Source organism: Phaseolus vulgaris, chromosome 5 (assembly GCF_051622355.1).
Source record: "Phaseolus vulgaris cultivar YP4 chromosome 5, ASM5162235v1, whole genome shotgun sequence".
Classification (NCBI taxonomy): Eukaryota; Viridiplantae; Streptophyta; class Magnoliopsida; order Fabales; family Fabaceae; genus Phaseolus; species Phaseolus vulgaris.
Genome location: NC_143502.1, coordinates 33,019,969 through 33,031,464, shown reverse-complemented (window position 1 = coordinate 33,031,464; position 11,496 = coordinate 33,019,969). Strand labels below are relative to the sequence as shown.

At 36.9% G+C, this 11,496-nt stretch overlaps 1 protein-coding gene across 1 annotated transcript; it reads left to right on the top strand.

Moving 5' to 3' along the window:
- The first annotated feature begins 2,247 nt into the window (after positions 1-2,247).
- Positions 2,248-3,581, top strand: LOC137835423 (shikimate O-hydroxycinnamoyltransferase). Its single transcript, XM_068643923.2, has 2 exons — positions 2,248-2,385; positions 2,461-3,581. The coding sequence occupies exons 1-2, from the start codon at positions 2,302-2,304 to the stop codon at positions 3,331-3,333; spliced, it is 957 nt and encodes a 318-aa protein (XP_068500024.1). The 5' UTR covers positions 2,248-2,301; the 3' UTR covers positions 3,334-3,581.
- The last annotated feature ends 7,915 nt before the right edge of the window (positions 3,582-11,496 follow it).

Below are 11,496 nucleotides of genomic sequence, written 5' to 3'. Positions count from 1 at the left end.
CTGGCAGCTATGTTTGGGATGGCGATCAAATCAGCTAATCCCATCACGAACTCATACCTCGGGGGGCGATTACTTTCCCTGGGGCGCCCTGGCCCCTTGCTCTTATTTTTCTTAGGGTCGTAAGGGTGACGCGTCCTTTGATCCCTCTTTCCCGCCGCCGCCTCCATCACCCTCTGAGGTTGTACCCTCGCTTGGGTGCGCGGTTTAGCTGGGGCTACATTTCCTCTCTTCTCGGTGACCTCGCTCTCGGCGGCGATGTGAGCCACAGCACGTCGCCGGATTTCAGCGAACGTGGCTGGGTGGCTCCTGATGAGCGACTCACTAAAGGGCCCAGGCAATACACCCTTTTTGAAGGCGTGCACGAACATATCCTCATCCTTTCCTGGCAAACGGACTATCCGAGCCCCGAATCTGTTCAAGAAATCCTTCAAGGACTCCCCTTGGTACTGCCTTATATCAAACAAGTCGTAAGACACTAGAGGTGGCGCCTTGTTCACCATGTACTGCTCAACAAACATCTTGGAAAACTGTTGGAACGTGGTAATATGGGCAGTGGGTATACTGACGAACCAGTCCAACGCCGTTCCGCTCAAGGTGCTCATGAACACCTTACAATACACCGCGTCTGAGCCCCCTGAGAGCATCATCTGAGTATGAAACGCCGTGAGATGGGCTTCAGGGTCCTCCACCCCAGTGAAAAACGCTTTCACTGCTACAGTGCTAGCCGGGACTACTGAGTCCATGATCTCTTGGGAAAACGGCATAGGAAAGCTGCGTGGTGGGGATGGGGGTGCGGATCTGTCCCCTGCCGCACGCTCCTCCCGCTCCTGAAGGGCTTTGCGCAGCTTTTCGTTGATCCTGTTGAGCTCTTCGTTCCTTGCTTGCGAGGCCACCAGCGCCTCGTGCATCCTTTCCTGCTCAGAACGCGATGCAGCCACGTTCTCCTGCAGCGTCCTCATCATGTCCATCACCTGCGTCATGGACACAGCATCTTCGTCGGTTGATGGCGCAACTGAACTGGAGCGCGTTGTCCTCATCCTTCCGCAGCAAACTCAGCAGCTCAAAGAACTCCAAACAAACGGTGAAAACTCCAGGAGTCGACTGAGATAGCGAGCAGCTGAACAGAAAACACTCGAAGCACCACCAACACAAACTATGGTTGGGAATCACGTTTTATACGTGCCCCACGGTGGGCGCCAAATGATCCTGCCGGTTGACTTAGCGCAAGAGCGTTGCCTCATCACGATCTTCCTCACCAGCTTGACACCACGTGCCCTCCAAGTCCGCTCCACAGATAGTCTCTTTGAGAACCTGAAAAACACACAGTGGTGCCTCTGCGGCCGGTGGCGCTCCGACGCTCAAGTTAGATCACATAATCACTAGAAAAACAATGTGTGTAAAAACATTGTGTAAAAAACTCCCTCTGAATCTCACTCTGATTCTCTTTTATGCCTCCCTCTGTACCTGCGCCTAACAGAATTCTGTTATGCCTCTTTGGCATGTGTCAGAACCCTGTTGTGCTTTTCTGTGGCAACGTACCTCCAGAATCAGTAAAACGTGAGCGTCTGCGCTTGTCTGTACCTTTAGCGGCACGGAGTGCACCTTTGTCTGGACCGCGCCCCTCTTAGATGATGACACGTGGAGGCATGCAACTAACCACACACGTGTCACTACTTGAAGGGCTCTAGCGCTTCTCTGTGTGTGTCTAAGTTATTCCCTTGCGGGGTAACTTAGCGCATTCCTTTCATCTGGGTAAATCACATACTCTCAGGAGAACGCCAGGTGTGGCTGGTCTAGGCACACTCACCAGGCATTGCTCTCTGCGCAAACGATTCCCCCTTCACGATGTCATGCACGTAATGGGTTGAGGGAGTCACCAATCACTGACCGGTTTACTAGCCCCCTCAGGCCACTCTCATGCACGATTCTCTAGGACATGTTCATGCGAGGTCCGTGTGTAACGCTCTTGCTGGGAACCTCTGTCCCAGCTTAACTGCGTGTAACACGAGACCCCGATGACCATGCACTCGATGACTGATCGGTGCTCTGTTGCTTCTCGCGTCCTGCCCCCAGGTGTTCATCTGGGAACTGATCTGTTGGTGACCGCTTGGTTACTGACCACCGATCACCGTTCTGGGTGATCTGTCCCCTGACTTCTCTGCCAACTGGTCTGTTGGTGGCCACTTGGATGACCTCCGATCACCGCTCTAGGTGATCTGCTCCCTGATCTCTCTGTCACCCGATCCACGTGTCACCCTGCGAGTGGTCCACGTGATTGTCTTCTGCTGACGTCATCAACCAATGATGACCGACCGGATCAGCAACCTTATTCCCGCGGTGGATTATTCTGCCGGGATTGAAACATATCCGTTAGTGGTGTTACAGGTGCGTTCCTTTTCTTTCTCTTTGTAAGGATAAAATGAAACTAACTATTTGCTGCACTGCACTGCATGCATTCAGGTAACATATTTCAGATGTGGAGGGGTCTCAATAGGCGTTGGTAATGTGCACCATGTAGCAGATGGAGAATCAGGTGTTCACTTCATCAATTCATGGTCCAATGTGGCTCGTGGCATCCCCATTTCTGTTCCCCCATTTATTGACAGGAACTTACTTCGTGCCAGGGAACCACCCCAACCAGCTTTTCCTCACCACGAATACCAGCTCTCACCACCCATCACCACCACCACCACACCTGTGGTTTCCTCTATTTTAAAATTGAGTCGTGACCAACTCAACATCCTGAAGGGCAAGTCGAAAGAAGATGGCAACACAATAAACTATAGCACTTATGAGATGTTGGCAGCTCATATATGGAGAAGTGTGTGCAAAGCAAGAGGCCTTCCTGAAGTCCAAGAAACCAGACTATATATTCCAATTAATGGAAGGTCACGGCTGCAACCTCCCCTCCCTCCTGGTTACCTTGGCAATGCTATCTTCTCCACCATTCCCAAAGCATTGGCAGGAGATCTCGTGTCAAAACCTACATGGTATGCTGCAAATCAAATCCACAACGCAATAGCGAGAATGGACAACGAATATTTGAGATCAGCTCTTGACTATCTGAAGCTACAGCCTGATCTAAATGCTCTTGTTCCTGGAGCACATACTTTTGGGTGTCCAAATGTGGGTATCAATAGCTGGGCTAAGTTTCCAGTCTATGATGCTGACTTTGGTTGGGGAAGACCGATCTTCATGAGACCTGGCTGGATTATATACGAGGGGCTAGCAATCATAATTCCAAGCTCAACAAATGATGGCAGCTTGTATTTGAAAATGGCTCTACCACCTCACCATATGAAGCTGTTTCAAGAATTCCTTTATGACATTTGAGGGGTTGGATATTAACTTCACACCCTTTTCCCACCATCATCGCTTGCCATCTTTTCCCATGATACAAATTAGTCCTAGCACTATCATTGATCACATCACGTCTTTCTAGTTTTTCAATTCAATAAATATGTAATGCTTATGAGTCACCATCTCATAACATTCATCATGACAAGTGTTCTTCGAGATTTTCTTCTTTATTTACTAATAAAGGGACTTTAATAAAGGAAAAGTGATGATGATTTACTCTATATATATCTCGTGATTAACAAACAAATCTATAAGACGATATGATGAAATAACGTAAAAGATATTTTACTAGAGTTTAGTTGTTTTAAATATTTTCTGTCACCTTTTATATTTCAGACCATTATATAATATATTCAATATTTGAATATGGTAGACTCTTTACATAAATTTTTTCAATGCTAATATGAGTCATTTCTTTCAATTTTATTCTTGTATTGTCTTATATATTATTGTTAAGAAATCAATAATTTACATTATCTGTGGGAAAAAGAAAAAGAAAGTCAAAGAAGTTGAAAATATGACCAATAAGTTTGACATCGAGAACTTTTTTGGGAGAACGACTTTGGATTACGAAGAATTAAGATGAAGACCATCTTGATACAATAAAAATGTGTTGATGATCTGAAGGATAATACAAACATGTCAGTGTCTATGTTTCATAAGGAAAAGAATAATATAATCAACAAATCTGAGAGCCCTATATTTTTGTGCTTTTGGAAGAGCAAACCTAATATTACTTATGTTCATTCACATAAACATTAGGCAAGTTTGTTTGACCTTTTCTAAGTCTTAGAATGGACTTTCTCTTCATTGTTACTGCATCAGTAATAACAATAGGTTTTTCAAGTTGAGAAGCCAAATCAAGATCCAACACATATAAGTGAAATTGAACTTGTTTACTCCAACAAGAAATTCAACTCATTAATAATTGAAACAAACATATCATGCAAATATAGAGATACATGAACAAATACCTGCAATTGACACTTGCTTAACATTAATACTTTTGTGTCATAAATTAAACATACAATCCAAACTCAAAAAAAAGAAGAAGCATTCTATACATAATAAGGTTCTCATTTGGGTGACATATTAATACACAAAAACATAATAATGTTAGTAATAACCTTATTTGATAAGACATATGCATTAATTAAATATACTTATAATTTTTGGATGTGTAAATAAAGCTAAAGTTACTAACACATACTCACTATCAATAGTCATATCTATTAATTATAAGAACAATTAATCAACCCACTAGTACAAACAAGACTTTTTTTTACGGCTACACAAGATTTTTGTGATGGTTCTGAGGTGATATAAGAACTCTGCACTTTCTATGTTAGTTGAAAAACTGTCATAGTAGGTTGACTTACTATGATTGTTGTATATAAACTGTCATAAAATGTGCAAAATATTTGTCATAGTATGTTCAAACAAAACTTTCTATGCCTGTTATTTCTAGAACAATTATAAAAAATATGACTTACCATGATGGTTCTCATCAAAATTGTCATAGTAAGTGATTGTCTGTGACAAATATTTCTACCACTCGTCAAATCAAATTTTTTATGTCATATATTACAATAATCGTCATAGTAAGTTTTTTTTTATTGAGACCTTCATATATTGAGACCTTTATATAATATATTGAATATTTGAATATGGTAGACTCTTTACATAAATTTTTTTAAAGTTAATAAGAGTCTTTCTTTCAATCTTATTTTTATTTGGTGGGAAAAAGAAAAAGAAAGTAAAAAAAGTTGAAAATATGACCAACAACACGTTTGACATCGAGAACTTGTTTGGGAAAACGACTTTGGATTATGAAGAATTAAGATGAAAGACCATCTTGATACAATAAAAATTTGTTGATGCTATGAAGGATAATGCAAACATGCTAGTGTCTATGTCTCAGAAGGAAAAGACTAATATAATCAATAAAGCTAGGAGCCCCATAATTTTGTGTTTTTGGAAGAGCAGACCTAATGTTACTTATGTTCATTCACATAAACATTAGGCTAAGTTTGTTTGACTTTTTCTAAGTCTTATAATGGACTTTCTCTTCATTTTTACTGCATGAGTAATAGCAACAGATTTTCAAATTGAAAAGCCAAATCAAGATCTAACACATATAAGTGAAATTGAACTTGTTTACTCCAACAAGAAATTCAACTCATTAAAGATTGAAACAAACATATCATGCAAATATAGAGATACATGAACAAATACTTGCAATTGAAACATGCTTAACATTAATACTTTTGTGTCATAAATTAAACATACAATGCAAACTCAAACAAAAAAACCAAGCATTCTATACATACTAATGTTCTCATTTGGGTGATATATTATATACACAAAAACATAATAATGTTAGTAATAACCTTATTTGATAAGACTTATGCATTAATTAAATATACTTATTATTTTTTGATGTATAAATAAAGTTAAAGCTACTAACACATACTCACTATCAATAGTAATATCTATTAATTATAAGAACAATTAATCAACCCACTAGTGCAAACAAGACTTTTTTATGACGGTTACACAAGATTTTTGTGATGGTTTTGAGGTGATATAAGAACTCTGCACTTTCTATGTTAGTTGAAAAACTGTCATAGTAAGTTGACTTACTATGATTGTTGTATATAAATTGTCATAAAATTTGCAAAATATCTGTCATAGTATGTTCAAACGAAACTTTCTATGTCTGGTATTTCTAGAACAATTATAAAAAATATGACTTACCATGATGGTTCTCATAAAAACCGTCATAGTTGTTGAACATAAGGCTTTGATGACCCCAAATCTGTGAAGATGCTTGGATGCTGTGTTGCTGCTGGTTGGGTTTAGTTTTTAGTGCTTAGATTTTGTGTTATATCACTTTTGAAAAACTTAGCTTAGTTAGAGCAATTTTGTTTGAATAAGAAAACAATTTTTTCAAAGCTAAGTGATAAACAATCGATTGATGTCACGGTTTAATCGGTTATTTGACAGATAGCATGTTTAAGAGTTTTTCAAACTAACTCTGACTTGGTTGACCAACAGACTTATCATTCAACCGGTTATTTCGAGATTTCAACTGGTTGATTGCTGTATCTTAACAGCTGTTCAAAAATCAATTTAACGTGTTTCTGTTGGCTTTTCAAACTGTTTTTGGCTCGTGATTACCTGACTATAACGGTCATATCTCAGAGCTATAAAATGTGTTCTCCCTCATCCTTTTGTACAATGATTGAGAAAGATTTAAAATCTGATTTGAGAGAGAAGTTTTAAAAGAGTTTTTGCAAGTGTTCAAGAAGTGATTCTAGGAACCCTGTGATTTCCTGAAGTCAAGTGTAATTTGCTCTTACTTAGTTTCTTGTATTTGAATTCTGATATTGTAAGAGTGTATGTAAAATCTTGTAAAGTCAGTGTGATTCTGGCTTGAGGTGTGTGCTGGTGCAAAGAGGGTGAGTAGGCTTTGTGGGATTCAAAGTCACCTCTTTGTGGTTGTGTAAGTTGTAATTTGTGATTGGTTACATAGTGAAATACTCAGTGGTTTGACTGAGGACTGGATGTAGCTATGAGATTGAGTGAACCAGTATAAACCTTGTGTGTAATCTCTCTATCTCTATCTCTTTAATAACTGCTTGATATTTGCTCTGCTGTCATAAACAACCGATTATCTCTGTATTTCAACCAGTTGATATTCTTGCTTTGCAAACTGTTATACTTGCTTTTATCTTTGTGCTAAAAACAACTGGTTATATCTAAATATTAATCGATTGTTTTTCTGTCAACTGTTTTAATTGTTCTTTTCTGTTGGCTGTTCTGATATTCCTTTTTGTAATTCATTAAAGGTTCATTCTTAATCAATCCTTTGCGAAAACCTTTCACTAAACAATTCACCCCCTCTTGTTAAACCCTATATTTCTAACAATAGTAAGTGATTGTCTATGAGAAATATTTCTACCACTCGTCAAATCAATTTTTTTATGTCATATATTACAATAATCGTCATAGTAAGTTTTTTTTTTTTAAATACGTTTGCTTTATCAATTTTCTTTTATTTATTAATAAAAATCACCTGCATATCAATGTTATCCAAACAATTGCATACAATTTCCAAAAAACTCAATCATTGATCAATTTTTCTTCATTCATTAATAACAATCACCTCATATCAATGTTATCCAGACAACTACATACAATTTTCAGACAAACCCATTCATTGATCAATTTTCCCCCATTCATTAATAGTAATCACCTGCATATGAATGTTATCCAGACAATTGTATACGATTTCCAGACAAACTCATTCATCGATAATTCAATTATATCTAATAAACATTGTACAAAAACGATAAATATAACATTCATTGTACATTTAAATAAACTAACCAATTTTACATCTTATCATAAACACTTAAAAAGAAAGCCTAGTACATTCTAATGTCTTCTATATTTTTATCCTTGAATGGCGATGGATCGTTGAATAACTATATATAAATTGACTTAATTAATAAAAAGTGAAATTCATAATTAAATAATTAAGATATTTGAGTACATTTTTTATTACCTCTCTCCATGAGTCGGTAATTTTTTCATATATGATTGTGTGCATGTGCTTCATCACATAATATCCACACTCAACTTCCAGATTGATGTGAACACTGCAAATTAAAATATAAATATAATATATATTTTATATCATAATTAAATAGTGGTGAGACAAATAAGTTACATTATATGCAATTAATTGTATCTTTTGTTAGAATATATGACCTTAAACGAGAGGGGGAGGAGGGGGGGGGGGTGAATTGTTTAAGAGGGGTTTTTGAAAACTTTTTCAGCTTGAACAAAATCCTTTGTGTGAATCTAGATCAGAATTTCAGTTAGGCAAGAATTTAAGCACAAAACAACAAAGCACTAGAAAAACAATCAGTTGTTTCTGCGAAACAATCGGTTGTTTATACCAGTAAAGCAATAACAACTGAATTTAAAGGAGTTCAAGGGAAGAAAGAGATACACAAACAATTTATACTGGTTCACTCTTAAACAAAGAGCTACATCCAGTCCCCAGAAGCCACTAGGCAATCCACTAAGCAATCAAAACAGATTACACACAAACCACCAAAGTAGTGACCTTGAACCCTTCAAGAAACACACTCACTTTGGCACAACACACACCAATAATGTTGATCTTGACCACTTCAAGAGCACACAACACTTCTTGGCAACAACACCATAAACTACAAAATATTCAGAACGAATTACACTTGTTTACAGAATAATCTAAAATCAATACAAATGTAATCCTATTCCACTCTCTCTTGAGAAAACCCAAAGCTTGATGTGAATGTTCAAAATTTGAAAGCAATCTTTCACAACTGAAAAACTCAAATCTGTTTCTTTTGTTTGTTATAAAACACAAACAAACCATTTATACCTTTCAAAGATTGGTCAAAGCATTTAATAGAGGAACGTATTCAATTGGAAATCATTTAAAGCACATTCAACTAACAAAACAGAATTATGTTAGGATTTTCAAAGAAACAATCGATTGAAACCACAAAACAATCGATTGTTTTGGTTTGACAGCAAGTCAACCAACCAAAACAGTTTTCAACCTTTTCAAAACACCTAAGAGTAAAACAATCGGTTGTTTCGACAAAACAACAGGTTGTTTTTCACTTAGTTTGAAAAACACTTTAAACTCAAAAAGGTTTTAAAAACACATTAGCTTTAGATTCAACAAAGAGTGGATTACACATTTAAACTACCCAGATCCTATCCTAAACACAATAGCAACTTCAGCCTTGCATCAAACACGTGGATTTGGATTCTTCAAAGCCTTTGATCACTCTTGATCAACATCTTCTTCCTAGCTACATGTGGAAAGCCTTCCAATATCGAATGAGACTTTAAAGTCCTATAAAAAATAGACATTCATTAATTCATATTAATCATTAAGGTATAAAGTATAATACAAGAAAAAACTTATGCGTTTAGTAAATATTTGATGGTCAAAGTGTTAGTTTTCTTATTTAATGAAGACAAGAGAACCATAAGAAAATGACAAGGAATAATGACCAACAACTACTAATGACCCCTACAAGTTATAATAATATTAATAATAAATAAGTTCCAGCAGTACAAACAATTTTGACATTTCAAGAATAGAACATGTCATAGAGCTTTCAAGAAAACAAGTGGATATAACTTTTATTATCAAATTCTGAGGCACACTCAATGCATATTTCTCCAAAAGCAAGATTTGAAAAAGAGAAATAGGTTTAATCATGCATAAGCAAACTTGACAGCATTATATAGAGGTGCAGAGGAAAAACAATCGATTGTTTCGAAAAAACAATCGGTTGTGTTACTGTGACAGCAAAAAGAACATTTTTCACAACAAAAAAATTATCTTTTAAATTGATGAAAATGCAGTATGCAATTTGTTCATACCTTTGCATAGAGAACCCCAATAGATTCACTCATAAAGAAGACTTTGAGATGTTCATATGGTCACAAGGCACATTTACATAAATTGAGAAATGAAAACACACATACTCTCTTTGAAGTTTCTGTTTTGATCAACACTATGCATGTGCCAAGGATGTCTCTTGACATTCAAAGAACCTTGCAAGACATATACAATTGAAAGTGTAGGTACAAAGATTGACTTTACTCTTGTCACTTTTCCCTTTGACAGTCATTCTTCAAGCCCAAAGGTGATTTTTGGCTACAAAGGATACCTACAAGAAAAGATTAAGACGCAAGATTTGGTCCCCCTTATGAATTTGGGTCCAATGATGTTAGTAGGAACCTTAGAAACCTTAGGAACCCATTTCAAAATACCTTTAGGAACAAAAAACCTTCTTACTCTGCAGAATCTAATAGTGTGGCCCCTTTTCATGCAGTAATGACAAATTTCAACCGGTTGTTTTGATAAAACAACAGGTTGTTTTTCAAAGAAACTTGAAAAGGGTTTTGAAACAGATTTGTTCTTGTTGTTTGGATTAAACCCCAACCCAGCCTTGCCAAAAACACATTTTGGAGAAGCAAGAACAGTTTCAAGATTGGATTGGCCTTTGGAAAACTTGTCCATGGTTTTTAAAAGATAGTGAACCTTCTTTTGAAGAGATTCACAATTTTCAAAAAAGCTAGAATCACACTTGCAAGAAGAGTTTTTGTAAATCATTTCCAAACTTTCAAAATCTGTTTTTGTATGGTTCAACTCTTCTTCCAAAGTCTTGACTCGATTTTCCAACCAGTTGTTTAAACCTTTCAACCGATTGTTCAAAAGGGCCAACCTATTAGCTTCTTCATGAGTCTCATTGAAGGCCTCAAGAAGTTGGCTATAGTTTTCAACATTAATGGAAGAGCTTGAACTTACACTGCTTGTGTCACTTTCTTGTCTTGTCATTTGACATAAGATTGCTTCTTCTTCATCACTTGAAGAGGAGCTTGATGAGTCATCATTATAAGCTCTTCTTGATTTTCCTTTCTTCTCATGCTTCTTGAAGTTTTTCCTCTTTTTGTTGGGACATTCAGTTTTAATATGACCCTGTTCACCACATCCAAAGCATGTATATTTGTTAGTGTTAAACTCAGTAGGTTTCTTGTTATCATACCTATTGAATGAGTCACTTTTGTTGTTTCTCTTCTTTAGGGACTTGCTGAATTTCTTTAACAGCAACCTAAATGTTGAATTTTTGACAGCTTTTTAGAAAACACATCTTTTCAAAAGGTTAAAGATTCAAATGAACTTGGATCATCTTAAGAAGTGAATTAACAAGTTTCAAACAACTAGACAACACACACACACCCCCAGCAACAAGGTCTTCAAGCTTTCCTCTTGGATTTGGAGACATCAAAGCATCTTGTTCAACAATCTCCCCCTATTTGATGAAGACAAATCCCTGGTTTGTTTGTGTTGTTGTTTTTGAACTTGAAAGGTCCTGCAAAACAGAATTTGTGCATATACAAAGCAAGTATACCAACAGGATACCAAGGCACACAAAACCAGTTTTCTGCATAAGCCTTTAAGCAGAAAAACCAGTCAAATAACCATAAAAACCAGTGCCAAAATGAGACTTGTGTGCAGCAGAACTTATGGTGAATAAGAGCATGGAAACAACA

Excerpts from the sequence above, each read along its gene's own strand:
- LOC137835423 (XM_068643923.2), top strand. The coding sequence starts at position 2,302 with ATGATGACCGACCGGATCAGCAACCTTATTCCCGCGGTGGATTATTCT. Across the intron at positions 2,386-2,460 it reads ATCCGTTAGTGGTGTTACAG|GTAACATATTTCAGATGTGG; the intron begins GTGCGTTCCTTT and ends GCATGCATTCAG.